Raw genomic sequence first — 16,100 nt, 5'->3', positions numbered from 1 at the left:
TCGACCGAAGATCAACCACCCCGGGCGACGGGTCGTAATTGCTTTTTGGCTCCTTCTAGGGCACGAGCTAACTTGCCCAAGGACCCATTCATTGCCCGTCCATAGACCTGAGTACGGCTTGAGCGTTTGCCTTGGGGAGGCAGTGACGACCGCAAAAAAAAGCGGTCAGTTGCGTTCCACAGACGGAGACTGGGGCCAAGCAGACTTGTCTCCCGTGATTGCCAGCCCACCCCGGACGGTCCATGCCACTATCGATGGGCTACATACAGGCTCATCGACGCACGCTCCGTTACGCGGGGATCTGGCTCTGGTGGTGCAGAGCGGAACGATGCAGGACTGATAATAGCAATTCGGGGCGCCCATACCTCATCACTGCCACCACCACCGCGTCACCGGCATTTTGCCCAGATTCAATACAATGTCGGCCAAGATCTCTCTCCGCCCTGATGATCCTAGCCATGGCTGGCTGGAGCTGGCTGGATTCAGAACATCATGATGTAAATGAGGCTCGCTCGGTATGGATCCATATGGATCCAAGGAGAAGGCGGGGGCTGGGTCTATACTGGGCCAAGACGGCGCCGAGAGCGCTAGAGACCGCGCGAGACCGCGGTTGAACCTCTGCGCTCACGTTCCCTGCACCAGAACACCGTACTAAGGAGCCGGGGCATGGCGATCGCATCGTCTGTGCCCACTTCCATCACACCTCTGTGATCTACGCACTAGTCTGTGACGCTACTGCTACTGAACAGTGTACACTGCTGCTGTTACCCACACTACACCGCTGTGGACCGGTACAAGCGCAGCTTGACCCTGGAGACCTCGTCAGCCAACAGTGCAAAGCGTGCGACGCGCTCGTGTCTTAATCTTTCTTAATCTTCCGACCTGTGTCTCTGATGTCGGGGTGTCTCGTCTCGGTGTCCCGGAACAAAATGCACCGCGGAAGCACAGTGCGTACAGTGGCCAGTGGCAAGCAGCGTGCGAGCAGCGAGAAGCGAGCAGCCAGAACCAGAGTGACGTGTACCAGTGCACGACCGTCACCTGTGGCCATCTATCGACGCCGCATGGCACGCTCGCTGTTCGCCCTGGTTCATATGTAACCCCCCGCTCGTAGTGCATGACACGACACCGACAAACAGCTTATCTGCAGTCCAGACCAGACATGGCACGTGGCTGAACAGGCGCAGGCGAGGTACACTCGCACCCCCCAGACCTGGCAGCGCCTACCCCCATTTGCAGCAGGGCCTCGCCCCACTGATCCACTGAATAGGTAGGGAGGTGCGGTTTAAAAGAAAATAAAAAAGAAGAATCCCCTCACGCCGCCAACGCCAATGCCGACGCCGCAGGTCCGGTCCACTAGTGCAGACAGGTACGCACGCACGCACGCATGCCTGTCTGTCTGCATTCGGCGCCGGACGTGTAGTCTAAACACGGGCGACGTCTCCCATCCCAACGCCGGGCAGAACACAGCGACGGAATTCGTGCCGGTCACATGGATCCCACCCAGCCCAACTGACACGATACGTCGGGCCAGCCACACCCACGAGTCACAGCCCAAGCCGCACCAACAACCCAAGCCGTGCCGACACCCCCGCCCTGGCGGACGCGATGAGACGCGAACACGGCACGACTGGCGCTGCATGTTTGCATGCACACCCACCCACCCCTCGTGCAGGTTTGAGCCACCCATTCCGTGTAAGTTTCGGAGGGCCGAATTCACAGCACGGCGCGGGCACCACTTGGTCCGACCAGGAACCCCAAGGAACCCACGACAGGAACTAGAATGACTCTAGAATCACACACAGACGCACCACTACACGCATCACACATCACACATCACACATCACACACACCACAAACACCCCAAACTCAAACTCAAAACTCTGACGCAGCCTCGGACACTCGGAAAGACTCACTTGTCCCTCACTATCTCGAGCTCGGTCTCGTCGTCTTCGTCCCGGTCGCGGTCCGGTTCGCGCTCGCGTTCTCGCCGTGCGGCGGTGCGCGGCGATAGCCTTGGCTGGGTGTTACTGCTCTTCCCGGCCGGCCGCCAGGCCGCCATGTCCCAGCGCGACCAGCCCCACGCCTCTTTGATCTGGGAGAGAGGAGAGGGTAGATAGAGGGGGGGCAGAGTCGCGGTTGTTTGGTGTGGCGTCGTGTTTGTGTTTGTGTTGTGTTGGGGAAGAGGTACCGAGAGTGCCACAAGAGGAAATGGCGTCAGCCCTGTGACCAGAACGGCAAGACGCGTCTTGGGCACGGTCAACACCGCCACTGCCACTGTCCGTCACCTTCCACGCCGCCAGAACACGCGTCTGCCGCCACCTCTGTGGGTCCCATAGTGGCCAGAACACGCCAATACGAGGCGAGCAGGCCAGAACACGGCACAAGCACTCTGGTATCGCGTATCAGGACCTAAACGCCCACCTGCCTGACTGCGCGAAGGGTTGTCTCGGAGTGAGAAGTGAGGACCTCGGAGTGAGGCCCGCGGAGTTGCGGGGCAGTCACAGTCAACTCCAACGCCTGGGCGGAACGACCGAGGGGGGCCGCTCCCCTTATCTGCGCGCACGCAGGCACAGACGCAGACGGCGTTGGGGCTGTCTTGGCCAAATATAGACGCGCATGTCTCGCAACGATGACAGTGTGTGACCGAACACGCCGAGTTGGACATTCATGTGGCCAGCCCGTGATCCCGCGATTGAGACAGGTGTTCGCCGCCAGGGAAAGCGTCGTCGATATCGGGTCCGACAAGGAGCGGAAGCGAGGACGCACCGACCCGTCCACCCCCACTGCCAGCCGTCCACCGCGATTGCACGTCGCACTCTGCGCGACCTTCCTTATCCGAGTTCCAACCAGACAGACCCCACGTCGCAGACCCCCCTTGACTCGTCTTCTCCGCCTTCCGTTTCCAAGAATCTCTCAACCACACCACCACTCACCTCTGGTTCCCGGTGTGGCGCGACGACGACGAGCCAAGTCGCGCGTCGACTCAGCTCGTCGAGCAGCGCAGCCAGCTCGCTCGCCTCGGTGAGCAGGTGCAGCGCAAAGGAGCACACGATCATGTCCCATTCGGGCCCGCTGTCGTCGACCTCCATTGCGTCGCGCGCCCGGGAGGGCGGGAGGCGGCCGGCCGCCAGGTCGGCGAACGACAGGGGGTGGCACACGCGGGACGTGCGTGCAAAGTAGGCCGGGGAGGTGTACTGTGGTCCATTGTCAGCAGCAGAGTCGCAGGTGATTTCCATCACGGGGACCGGCACCAGCACTGCTACTACTCACTGGGTCTGTGGCGATAATGTCCATGACCAGTGCGCGCGGTAATGGCGGCGGCGTGCCGGCCGAGAAGACGCGTGGGCGCGGGGTCGCCGTGCGCGCTGACCCGGCCGTGCCGCTGTGCGGTGGGGGTGCTGCGCGCGGAAAGGACGGCATGGCGGCATTGTCGGCGCCAGAAGCGGGACGCCGGCGTGTACTGGTGCCCGTGAACGCCGGTCGGACGGGCAGCGTGCTCTGCACAGAGAGGGGCAGGCGCGGAGGCGATTTTGTAGGTGAGGACGGGGTGCTGCTGAGCGAGGCGCGTTTGCCGGCCGCTTCCCACTCGAGGAGGCAGAGGGTTGCCTCGCCGCTGGTCTGTTAGTCGACGGTGCTGTGTCTACGATGACCCGAGAGGCAGCTGAGTGAAGGTGAAGACCCACAGCTGCCCACCGGGTGTGTCGAACTCGGCTTGCCCTCCCACCCAAGCACTCACCTCCCTGCTGCCATATCCAGCACGCGCAGCGTGTCGCCCACCCTCGACCCTCCTGGACCCCACACGCCGCCTTCCTCGTCCCACCACCGCGCCATAAGTGTCCACACGACCTGCCGTTAGTTGTGGGTCACACGGGTTGGACGCGGGGTCGGCTTGGAAGGGAAAGGAGGTCTGCTTCTCTGCGAACGTGCATGGTGGCAGTCTCTCCTGCTCGCCGCAGACCACAATGAGGACTTGGCTCGGCCCACATCGCACGACACCGCAGCTCACCTTCTTGATGCCTGCGAAGAACGGGTTTCGGTATGTTGCCGCTACCTTGCGGTAGTACTTTGTCGGCGTCAGCATGTCTATATGTCTATGATGATGCATGGTATGGTTCTCGGACCGATCTTATCTCATGACCGTGTGCCCTGTGTGCCCTGTGTGTGTGTGTTGTGCTCGTGTTCACAGGACACAAAGGCCCACACGCACGGCCACTGGGTCACTCACCTCGTCGACACCGTACGGCGCCGTGTCGCGCGAGCTGTGAGCGCGTACGCCCATCGTCGAAGGGGTCCGTCCCGATACCACTGGTGGGTGGTGTTGACCAGCGAGGTAGCGAGTATGGTGGCCCCGGTTGAATGGAGCCTGGTGTGCAGACGATTGATGGGGAGAACGGGATGGAACCAAGGACGGAGAGAGAGGTGAGGATGCTTCTGATGAGAATGGTAGAGGCACACACGGCTCCTTCCCCGCGTTTGGGCGTCATGACGTGCCGTGCCTGGGGATGCAATGTTGCCGCGCCATGATGTGGGGGGTGGGTGAGATGGTTCTTGTTGCCCGAACGATGTGGACGCAGCTGATGAAGCTGAGAGTCATGCATGCCGCTGCGGCTATGACAGTGATATATGCGCAGCATATGGAAGTAACAGGTCTGCTGGAAACTCGACAAGGTCTCGATGCGCTGAGAGCTCGGGGCGTCGTCGGGAATCAAACCGCCTCCACGTCCCTGTGATAAGCGGTTCGTGGCACCTTGCCATCCATCCACTCCCAACTGTCCTCTGCCCGTCTCGTTCCCTGCTAACCCCCTTACAATCAACCCTGTGGCCTGCATGCTCCTCTCCTCCATCTCTTCAATGCATGCACAATAAACAGGCAGCAATCGCTCTCGTGGTGTAGTGGCTATCATACTTTCTTAGGGTCCAGTGCTGGTCTCTAATCCTTCTCCGGGTTCGTCTCCGTGTTCTCTAGCTATGGAAGTGGTCCTGGGTTCAAATCCCGGCGAGGGCCTTGCTGTCTTGTCTCTGTCTCTCCAGACAGGCAGGCGTGACTCTTTTGCATCGATGTCGACCTGAGGGACGGTCCCGCAGAAGTGTGCGATGGCGACGGAGAAGGCGGAGGTGAGCTGAGAGGCACGATCGGTCCCGCTGTCCGTCGCGTGGGATCGACTCGTCTGCACTCCAGCTCGCATACTTCGTCTGAAGCTCTTCGCACCCCTTCAAACATGTCACCGCCTTCACCATCTTTCATAATGGTATCTCGCTAAAACCAAAACATAGGCGCTCTTGTGGTGTAGTCGCTATCATACCTTCTTTGGGTGTTGTCTTCGCTTGATCTCGATCAGCGTGGTATCTTCTGGAGGTGGTCCCGGGTTCAAATCCCGGCGGGGGCCTTATCTTTTGCCTGTCGCTGCATACATGCATCTGCTGGCATGTCTGCTGGACACAACGAACGCGCTGGAGGGAGGGAAGGTAAAGAGGGTTTGTTTGGTTTGCAGAGTGTTGCAGTGTTCCCGCGGAGTATTTCATGTTTTAGCGTGATTTTCAGCCGAAGTGCCGAGATATGTCTCACGGATATCACCAACACATATCGTCGTCTCCTCACTCGCGCGTTGCCATTCAGGAAGGGCAACGCAGAGCGCACATGGGAACCCCCCATCGCTCCTGGTTGCTTGAACCTTCTTATGAACCTTCTGCCAGCCTCCCCTCTAACACCGTGTCCGACGGTAGCGCAAGACGTGGCGATGGGGCACCTCGCCTTCCAAGCCTCAGGCAGGGCGAGGACGAGTGGTGACACCCACCACACCGCCTGGGATAATGCGGTGGTCGCGGTCCACCGCACTACCATCGAGCTGCAGCGGGGACAAAGGCATGGAACGTTCAACTGCGAATGGCAGGTACCGCTGGGAATTTACCTATGCCCCCACCAACATCTACATTTGGCCGGTGCCCAAGCGATGCGTCCGACACCACCACCGAGCGAACGTCTGGGGTCAACCACAGCCGCCAACCAGAGTGGCTCTTGCACGTAGATCCCACCAGTTGTTTTTAGTGGGCGCCCAGCGTACCTCTGAGCAACAGAAATCCGATGCTGGTGAATCAATGATGACAGCGATCAAGGGTTTATTCTCGGAAAACAGAAGAGGAAATCAACAAATGTCTATGTTTGAGAACTTGTCTGGCCAGCACCCTTTCCCCAGGGTGATGTGCCCTAGAACGGCTGTGGGGCATGTGCTCGGTCGTTATCTCCCCAGTGGCTGCTCTTGGTCCTTTGGTGACATTCACAGTCGAAGACATGAAGAGTGAGAGGAGGTCCATGTGCAGAGAAACGAATCGCAAAGCCTTTTGGATTTCTTGTCAACCATCGCTCAAAAGGGACGGACCTTCGACTTTGTTTGCTGTCTCAGACTCCCATGTCATGTCCCCTACTTATAACATCCTGGGAATGGTGTTGCATTCGCTGGTGTCTTTGATATGATGGGCAGCCCCCATGCGTCTCCACCAAACAGTGACAGTTTCTAGCTTGGTTTCTGACTTGTTATGTTAACTGAAGTGGACAAACTTGACTGTGGTTGTCGCCTGCCCATCCTCATCAGACTCCATGTACCTTCACATTCGCGACTGAACGACAACGATCACATCGACGGGTGTCCCAATAAAACATGTGCAAGTCGCGATAAGAGCACGCCCACCTCACCAGTCATCACTGGTCGTCCGAGCCTGTGAGTGGAATGAGGCGTACACTGCCACCAAAGTCCAACGAGAGAGTTATCACCAACAATATCAATGTACGCATGGGTACGATTGTACCACTCACAAGCGGCACCACTGAGCCATGCCTCGAGATGACCACAGAGGCGGCATCTGGCATCGTCTCACTTGCGTCGCAAATACGAGATCGTCCCTTCCCACAGCCGAACGTACACTGTCAGGACCTGGACCTGGACCTGGACCTGATGCTGGTGTACTGGATATATCTCTTATGCATCGCACATTGTCCTCCACAGTATGCCTGGGGTGACTTTCGAGCGCCATGTGTTATTCGTAGTGGCTCAGATGTGTGTTTGTTTTTAGAGGAAAAACACCAGGTGACGCATGCCACCACCACTTGGGTTGTTGACATTGGCTGCCCTACGTGTCTTCGTTTTTGCCGTTCCTTGGCTTTATAGGTTATCACTGCGACCGACTCGAAGGTATACACAGCGTCATGCCAATATGCCAATACGTCCTGGCCGTGCTGAACGGTGCAGCTGGTAGCGGGTGGTGGTGGTGGTGGTGGTGGTGGCGGTGATTGAACCAGGATGAAAATGCGACGACGAGTGAGTGCCACTTTTGGGGTGCAGGCACATGGTTTCCATATACCCAGTGCCTCTGACCTATCTGCACGGACGTTGGTGTCTCTCGGTATTCAGAGCAGGTGGTGTCTGTGCGTGTGCACACATGAATCTACAAGGCATGCGGCAGTGACCCGTCGTTCGTTCCGACATGTGATCGTTCGCCTTCGGACCCGCGCGGCTCGTTTGGCGGCGTCCCCCACGGTCAGTCTTTCGTCCTCCCTTCTCTCCCCACACCTTGCTACACCATTTCGACATTGGCCATGTCCTGCATAGGCTACATAGTATTATGGAACCCGTTTAGTTATGTAAGCGGGGGCTAAGTCTACTCCTGTGCTCGTGCTGCCCAACCACGACCAGGGGAAATATCCAAGTGGGGTGTGTCGAAGAGTCTTCGACTTGTCCGTATCTCTCTCGCGTGTGCGAGTGTGCGTGCGTGCATGGGTGGGTTTAAATACCCATACCCGAGCGCACGGCGGCGGTGTTGGGCCAGGCACTGGCGAGGTAGTCGCCGTCCATGGACCAGACGTTGCAGCCCTTGAGACCGGCCTGCTTGGCAAACTGGCCCTTGAGGTTCATCGACTCGGGGTCGTCGTAGGTGACGATCTGGCCCGAGGAGGTCGACTTGAGCCAAGGGGTCGAGGAGCACGAGTCCCAGTGGCGGGTAAAGCCGCCGGCACCAATGTACGAGCCGTCCGAGAGGACGAGGGCGCCCTGCGAGACGAGGCCGTCGAACATGATCTGGCCGTCGGTGGTGCCGCCGTCGGTGTTGGAAACGGTGACCGAGCTGCTGGCACGGGCCTTCTGCTTGTGGGGAGGAATGGGGATACCGCGCCACGAACGGTCGTAGAGCTGGGTAGCGGTCGACTTTTGGATGTAACCGTAGGCCGGGACGCCGAGTGTGATCTGGTTGGCGGGGAAGCCAGCAGCGGTCCACGAGGCGACGGCCGAGTAGGCGTTGGCAGTGGGCTGCGACGAGTTGCCACAGCCGTCCGAAAGAGGAGCGTTGGCGCCGGGGGTGGAGGACGATCCCCAGATGTCATAGTTCATGATGAGGATCCAGTCAAGAACGGCGGCAAAGGCGGAAACGTCCGACATGGGCTGGCCGTCGGAGCCGTAGAAGGGCCAAACCTGGGTAGCGGCGGTGATGAGCGAACCGGTAGGAAGGGCAGCCCTGAGCTCGGTGAGGAACGTGAGGAAGTTGGCAGAGTCGGAAGACGAAACGGCGTTGCCGTCGGCACCCTCCGCACCAGGGTACTCCCAGTCAATGTCGATACCGTCGAGGTCGTACTTGGTGACTGCGGCGACAATGTTGGCGATAAAGGTAGCGCGCTTGCTCGACGAGGCACAGAGGGTCGAGAAGTAGGCCGAGCCAGTCCAGCCACCGACAGAGAGCTTGACCTTTTTGCCGGCGGCGTGGGCGAGGGTAGCGAGACGGGTGAGGAGCGAGCCCTCGTCCGAGACGTCAAAGGTGAGGCCACCGCTCGAGGTAGGCTCGGCAAAGGCATAGTCGACAACGTCAAACTTGGTCCAGTCAATGTCCTCGGGGGTGAGCGAGTCGGACATCCAGTCGGCGTAGTAACCGGCCATGATCATGCCGTCAGTTGACGCAGACGACGAGGTCGCGGCTGCCGACGAGGATGTAGAGGTTGAGGTAGCCGAAACAGTAGCAGGAGTGGACGTGGGGAGAAGAGTCGCCGTCTCAGACGAAGACTCTGTCTCGGTGAGCGAGTTGGTAGTAGACTCGGTCGCAGAAGCAGTCGCAGAGCTGTGGCCAGTGTGCGAAGTCGTCTCCGACGCAGTCGGGAGCGATTCGGTAGCCGATTGAGTCTCATTGGGGAGGAGGGTCGAAGCCGAGTCTGTGGGGAGCTCAGACTCGGTCGAGGTACTCGACTGCTGGTGGTGGCGAGTCGACGTGGGGTCGCTCGAGACAGAGGTCTCAGTCACGTTGGGCGCGACTGAGGACTCTGTTGCGTTGGGGGACGCAGAGGAGGAGGTGGAGGGTTGTTCTTCAGACAGAGTACCAGACTCTGTCGGGCGAGTTGCATCAGACGTCACAGTGTCGGTGGGGTCGATGAGCCAGGTGGAGGACTGCGAGACTGCCGAGTCGGTGATCGAGGCGTTTGCTGCAGTGGTCGGCTCAACCGAACCAGTGAATAACGTCTCTGTGGGCAACACCGAGTCTGTGGACGACGAAGGCGCAATGGAAGGGGCAGACGACGAGGGGTCCGAGGAAGGCGAAACAGAGGTTGGCTCGGCGCTCGACGGGGACCCCGTGTCGGTGGCGGTAGGCACCGGGCTCACGGTCTCGGCGTCCACCCAGATGGTTTCGGTGATAGTCACAGGGACAACAACAGTCGTGGTGGCAGTGATTGGGAGACCGCGCTCATCAAGAGGGCCATCGTAGTGCGCCCAGGCGGCAGCCTCGGCCTCAGCTTCGCGGGCAGAAGGCTTACGCCAGAGGTTCCAGCCCCGGGACGTCTTGCGGTGGGGAGCGTAGTGGTCCCCGCCAGCGGGGTCTGCGTTGGGGTTGGCGTCGCGCTTGACGGGCGTCTTGGTGCCGGAAGTCTTGTGAGGGACGTAGTGGTCGCCGCCAGCGGCGTTGGTCACTCCCGCGAGGAGCGGGAGGACGAGGACGAGTGATGCGAGCATTTCGCGCGGGGTTGACGTGAAGAACGGGGAGAAGAAGGTGTAGAGGGGGGGGGGGATTCACAAGCGACTTGGGGGGGTTGGGTGGGTTAGGTGGAAGACCGGCTTCCGTACAGCGCAGCTGTTGACGATTGTGCCCTCCTGGGGTATAGAGAGGATGGGAGAGATGCGAGGCTGCTCAGCAAGCCAGGCGTGAGAAGGATGGATGGATGAGGATGGTGGGGTGGGAGGAGGAAAGATGCCTGTGCGCGACGTCGCTGGTTTTGAAGGACGGCGGGGGAAGACACACAATATTCGCGCTCCATCCATTTCCACCCAACACCCGCCAGACAGTGTCTGCGCGCGGGGGATCCACAGGACCCTCTCGCCCAGCCCGTGCAGGTGGCGAGCGCCCAGGGTACCGTCGCTGGCCGGTTGGGCAAGCGCGCGTGCGCTGGAACCTGGTCGACTGCAGAGTGAAGAGAGAGGGAGGGAGCCAGAGAGAGGGAGCCTGCCCCGGCCTGCGTGAGCACAAGGTCTGTGGGTGGCGAGTGGCGTACCAGGCGCGCCCCCGCGCGCTCCAGCACAGAGAGAGAGAGAGAGTCATGTTAGCGTGTGGGTGGCCATGGGTGGGTATGACTGCGCGGAGGGACGAGGCATAGGTGTGTGCCTGGGTGGTGCATGCACTGCCTGAGGAGAGCGAGCGAGCATGGAGAGGAGTTACATTGGTGGCTGGTATCCCCTTTCATGTCTGTTGACTCGTCGGATGGGCAGTTGGGTCCCGGAAGAGGCGTCATCCCTCTCCCTCTACGGTGGCCAAAGGCAAAATCAAAGCAAAAAGGAAAAGCAGGCGCGGGTCGTCCCCCCTGGAATTACACCCCACCCACTCTCTCTGCTCTCCACCCCCTGGCCCCTGGCTCGTTCATGACAAGCCATTCCATGGGTCCTGTCGCTGCCCTTGGGCCTGCAAGAGTACGCGTTCCAGCAAGCCTCGCTGCAACGTTACCTCTCCCAATGTAACCGAGTGTGGGATCCCAAGGTGTGCACAAACGCTCCAAAGGGACCGGGCAAAGGGCAAGGGTGACTACTCTCCTCACCAATCCAGCAGGCCAGTAGCGGATCCAGTAGCGTCGGCACCATGGTGCAAAATTACAGACCAAGGGAGCACTCACTTGATCACTTGTTGTCTCCTTGTCTCCTTGTTTCCATGCTCCATCCCCTTGTTTGTGCCAGTTGCCCAGTGGCCAGTGGCCAGTTTGCAACGGTCACGTCCATCATCCCTGCACCCGCGCGCGAGAGGCTGGTACCAGTCTCACATCGACGCTAGCTAAGCCCCTCAACGGCCTCCAAGGCGTCACCACCTCAACGGGCCACTGGCCACTGGCCGCTGGGGCCATTGACATCGTCATGTTGCCGCTGCCTTGCCGCAGTCATCCACGGCCCTTGATGAGCGGGCGCGCGCCCTCGACGCCTTCTGTAATGTTTGGCTGAAGCGAGCAGCACAGTACGCAGGTGCGCAGAAGAAGAAGAAGGGAGGGACGCAGAGGAAGAGGACAAGGAAGCGCAAGATTCCGCTCGCTCCTAGCGACACACACCGCGTGTACTAGCGCAGCTATTCAAGGGAAAGGGAAGAGCGGGTATTGGGATCTGGCAGCAACGACGACGACGACAGGTGTAAAGGCCGCCCTCTCTCCCCCGCTCGTCTTCCATGGCCCACCACAGTACCACAGCTGCAGAGCATGCAGAACACAGGTTTCCAGCCAAACAGTAAAATTGCAGGAGAACAGCACTCACCGATCGAGCACGGGCAAAAAGAAAGCAAACACGTCCGTCCAACAGCCCTCCCTTTCCCTCTTCACTTGGTGCTGGTCTTGCACCAGCTCCACAGGCTAGTGCTGTGCTGTGCATGTGTCCCAGGAGGTCGGCACTTCCACGCAGTAGAGTTACCACGTTACCACGTTACTCCATGCCTCGGCGCGATCGGCACAGCGGTCGCTGGAGACTGGACCACCACCCATCACATCACTCTGTGTCTATTGTCCAGCATCTCGTACTCAATTGTCATCCAGATTCAAGGGCCGACGACAACATTGCCTGTCGCCAACGACCGTCAAATACCATATACCAGACGCCATGCTTGGCCGCCGCTTTTAATATCACTGGCTGTTGCCCAACTTGCATTCCACAGGCCACACAAGAGTTCCTTCGATGTCTCGACAGACATGTCGTCCGGGATGCCCGGGACGTATGTCTCAGTCGGTAGGGCGGTAGGGCGGCGGCGGGGATGCCGGCGCCGCTGGCTGCTGGCCTGGGTGAGGATGTTTGGCATGTTTGGCATGTTTGGGCGTGTGTTTGCTTGCACTGTCTGGCTGGTGTTTGTCGGCCCCAAACTGTGTCCGAGGCCACGGCGGGTACGGCGCTGCGCAGGCGTTTACGGGCGTCTGACGCCGACACGCCGGCACGCCTCTACCAGGTGAGGCAGGTGAGGCATTCAGGCAGGTCAAGCGTCAGGCCTTGCAGGCGACGCAAAACTGAACGAGGCCAAGAGGCCAAGAGGCCTCCTCGCGTCTCCACCACCCATTCGCCCACCTGGGCCACCCAGAGCGCCACCATCGCGCGCCTGATTTTCGGGCCTGATTTTGGGCGTCAACAGACAAAGCCGCCCACATCCCCTGCGTCTTGTCCCTGTATGCATCTTTCCAGCAGGCCCGCAGCCCAGCACCAGTGCCCAGACGCGTCAACAGCGTCACGGCCTGCCGCATTCAGTCGTGCAGTCGCCGGATGCAACCATGCCATCCCAGCCGTGGGCGGTGGGGTGGGGGTGGCTGGTCGCTCGCTCGCTCGGCAGGAAGCAATCGGCCTCGAGAGCTCGAGAGCTGTGCGTCATGGCCAAGCGTACCAGCGTGCGTGGTGTTTACTCTCCTGATAAAATCGACCTGTTACCGCAGGGCTAAATGGTCTCGTTGTAAGAGCTATAGATTTGCGGTGCGGTAGCGAACGTTTCATCCGCGATCCAGTTTACGATCCGTAATCCGTAGTGATCGCAGTGATGGGGCCTGGGGTCTTGAGCCTGATGGACCTGACAGGCCTGGCAGCTGCCGGGCCTGTGTTCCTTCTGAGACTATTGATCAGCACCGCAGCAATGCAATGGCTGACGTGAAGTGCACACCCCATCCATGCACATGTCCTGTACTGCAAAGTGCACACAACTGTGGAAACGGAGCAATGCTGTTATACATGTTCTACTGACACACATGCTGTCTATTCTGCTTATATATCTTTAATCACAAAGTGCCCTTGTGTGCGTGCGTACAGTACAGTCTGTCTGTTCGGCTACACATTCGTGGCAACCACGGGAGGCACGATCGGCACGGTCGGCGCGGTCGGCGCACTGGCATTGGGCAGACTGTGCGCTCCCGGCGCACTCATCGAGCTGCTGCTGCGCTCGCGGGCCATGCCCATGGACACCAGGTCTGTGCCACTGCGCGCGCGCTCCATGACCTCACTGTCCGTGTATGTCGGCAGCGCCGGGTCGAGGGGCACGACGAAGGGGTCGCTGCCGTCTGTGTAGCTGGGCACGCGCGAGAGGGGGTTGTTGTCGTCCGAGCTCATCTCCTCGGGCTCGACGTGGAAGCGCGGGTTGGACGCGCGCGAGTTGCCGCGCTCGCGGTTGGCGCCGCTGAGGGCCGACGGGTGGAACGTGACGCTCGACTGGCGGTCCGTCGAGCTGCCCGGCAGCGTCGAGAACGACACCGAGTTGCGCGTGATCGGCGAGGGCGCAAGCACGGGCGACGACGACACACTCGAGCTGTTGTTCCGGAGGATGGGAGACTTGGCCGACGATGTCAATGCGGTCAGCGGCTTGGTGAACTGGAGCAAGTGGCTCAAGCCGCTGCTGCGGTGGTGGGGTTCCTCGCCGTCGCGGTGGCCACGCTCGGGTGACGATGCGCGGGATCCCGCACGAGACGCAGCGCGCGAGTTGGAGCGCGAGCTCAGGCGCGACTGGCGCGACGAGCTCTCGGGCGGAGTCATGTGGCCCGGCGAGTTGGAGCCAGAGGTGCCGCGGCTCGAGCCGACGGCAGCAAGCTGGCCGAGGCCGCGGAGGAGCGCCGACTCTGCGTGCTCCGTGAGCTGTCGGCGGGGCGGAACGTCCGGTGCTGCTTCCGTAAAGGAGGACCGCGACCATCCGTGCGGCGATCCGGGGCGGCTTCCGGGTCGGGACGCCGGCGGCGTGTGGGAGGGTGAATGGTGCGGAGTGGCGTTTACCGACCTGGCGGTGAACGCCGAAGACCCCGAATGCTCGGCCACGGCGATGCGGTCATAGACGTGGTTGCTGTAGCTGGGCAGGTCCATTTGCGCCGTCTCGTCGATGGTCGTGCCCATCATGAGGTTGCGAGTGGGCGCTCCGGCAGCGCGGGCCTCGTCCAGGAGCGAGTTGTCAAGGATGCAGATGGGCAGTGCACAGCGCAGCTCCGAGACGTGACCGTCAGGGTTGGAGATTGCACACGACCACTTGATCTTGTGCGTAACCTGCACAGGCTTGAGGGTGTGCGATGGAGTGGTCCAAGGAGGTAGAGGAATGGTCAGCGAGGTGCACACCTCGTCGTCGCCGACAATCGCCTCGGGGTCCACTGGCTCCTCGGTGGAAGCCTCGGTGGAGCCACGGGGACCCGTGTTGGCAGGGCTCGAGGTGGCGACGTCGCGCCACTGCGACTCGCGCACGCCCGCCCAGTGTGTAGGGGGACGCGAAGCATCTTGCTCGATGAGCACGGCGTGGCCTCCATGGAGCTCGTGCTTGGTAGTGATCACATTCCGGGTGTCGGCATGCGACGAGCCCTTGGTGAACACGAGCGAGTACTCCTTGATAACCGACGAGACGGACAGCACGCGCACACCCTTGGCGATGGGCATAAACTTGAGAATCACGGGGATCGAGTCGCCGGCCGCATACGCCTTGTATGGCACAGTGATCGAGTACATGACCTTGCCCGGCCAAGTGTTCTCAATCTCGAGGGTCTGGTTGAACTCGAGAGCCTCGGGCGTGAAAGTGCGCGAGAGCCTAAACCCCTTGGTAGCGGACAGGTTGCTAAAGCTCAGACCCGAGCGAACGACAGCTGCGCGCAGCCTGTACTGGATGGCACCGTCGCCCGTGGCAGTAGTGATACTGGACGGCAGGTTGCCGTCAAGGGTGAACGAGAAGGGAAAGTTGTGAAGGCCAGCCTTGAGTGTGTGTGTATGGCGCTTGTTGCCCTCGAGGAACGACCAGTCATGCTGAACAATGTTGTGTGTGTAGTTGTGACTGGGAACAGTCAGCAAACGAACAAGCTGGGCCCCAAAAGGGATGGATGGAGCGGAACGGGGAAATGATAACGTGGAGCCGCGGTAGTCAAAGCTCGCTTGTCCTAGAACACTCACTTTGACGCATCCTGGAAGTGCACCTTGGCCTTGCCGGTGAGCTGCATGGTAATGTCCTTGAGGTTGGTGCTCTCGGCGAGCCACAGCGAGACGTAGCCCGACAGATATGCGGGGTTCATGTCGCCACCTTGGCCACGGAGCATGAGGTCGTCCGAGTCGAGGAAGATCTCGAGTGGGGTGTGGGGGGACGCCGAATGTGCCGAGTCGGGCACATGGGGGAGGCCGCTCATCGACGGCACGGGTGTCGCTTCAGTGCTTGCGTTGGGGCTGAGGAGGGACGACGCGGTCGAAGCGGTGTACGAGTTGAGTTGCCTGCTGGAACCTGCTGTGGATCCGTCTGCAAAGTACTCTGACAGCGGGTCGTCGAGGGCCTGGCTGAGCGCTGCGACATTGTTAAACGACGACGATGCGACGCTAGGGCTGGTCGAGAAGGACGGCGATGGAGGCCGCGACACTGGACGCGAGCCGGGGCGCGAGCTCGAGCCCGAGCCACCCATGACATGAGCTCCTGCGTACCACGGCGACATGGTTAGGCTATTGAACCTGCCGGCTGGTGCGAGGCGGGGTAGGTGGGTGTGAGATGGTGTGGTAGAGACCACGAAAGCGGACGCCGCGAGGTGGTTCTCGACGGGTCAAGTCGGCCGCCGGGAGGGGGGGAATGAGACAAAGGAAGGATGGAGGTGGGCGATGGCGTTTCGGTCGGTGCGCGGCGCGATCGCTAAATCGCGT

The 16,100-nt window shown here is 60.5% G+C and overlaps 3 protein-coding genes and 2 non-coding genes across 5 annotated transcripts; 2 read left to right on the top strand and 3 right to left on the bottom strand.

Moving 5' to 3' along the window:
• Positions 1-1,909: 1,909 nt before the first annotated feature.
• On the bottom strand, positions 1,910-4,279 carry EHS24_008390 (uncharacterized protein; the record flags this gene model as incomplete). Its single annotated transcript, XM_028623704.1, has 6 exons — positions 1,910-2,017; positions 2,934-3,194; positions 3,271-3,613; positions 3,737-3,846; positions 4,007-4,063; positions 4,226-4,279. 6 exons carry the CDS (start codon positions 4,277-4,279, stop codon positions 1,910-1,912), a joined length of 933 nt encoding a protein of 310 aa, XP_028475678.1.
• A 600-nt stretch (positions 4,280-4,879) lies between these two features.
• Positions 4,880-5,005, top strand: EHS24_008389. Its single transcript has one exon. It is a non-coding gene; the product is annotated as a tRNA-Pro (tRNA).
• A 271-nt stretch (positions 5,006-5,276) lies between these two features.
• On the top strand, positions 5,277-5,387 carry EHS24_008388. Its single transcript has one exon. It is a non-coding gene; the product is annotated as a tRNA-Pro (tRNA).
• A 2,391-nt stretch (positions 5,388-7,778) lies between these two features.
• Positions 7,779-9,980, bottom strand: EHS24_008387 (uncharacterized protein; the record flags this gene model as incomplete). The annotated part of the gene is made up of 1 exon (XM_028623703.1): positions 7,779-9,980. The coding sequence occupies one exon, from the start codon at positions 9,978-9,980 to the stop codon at positions 7,779-7,781; it is 2,202 nt and encodes a 733-aa protein (XP_028475677.1).
• A 3,309-nt stretch (positions 9,981-13,289) lies between these two features.
• On the bottom strand, positions 13,290-15,898 carry EHS24_008386 (uncharacterized protein; the record flags this gene model as incomplete). The annotated part of the gene is made up of 2 exons (XM_028623702.1): positions 13,290-15,255; positions 15,372-15,898. The coding sequence occupies 2 exons, from the start codon at positions 15,896-15,898 to the stop codon at positions 13,290-13,292; spliced, it is 2,493 nt and encodes an 830-aa protein (XP_028475676.1).
• Positions 15,899-16,100: the final 202 nt, after the last annotated feature.

This window comes from Apiotrichum porosum (assembly GCF_003942205.1).
Source record: "Apiotrichum porosum strain DSM 27194 chromosome Unknown scaffold_7, whole genome shotgun sequence".
In the NCBI taxonomy this organism is placed as follows: domain Eukaryota; kingdom Fungi; phylum Basidiomycota; class Tremellomycetes; order Trichosporonales; family Trichosporonaceae; genus Apiotrichum; species Apiotrichum porosum.
The sequence above is the reverse complement of the archived record's forward strand: the minus strand, read 5'-3'. Positions and strand labels throughout refer to the sequence as shown.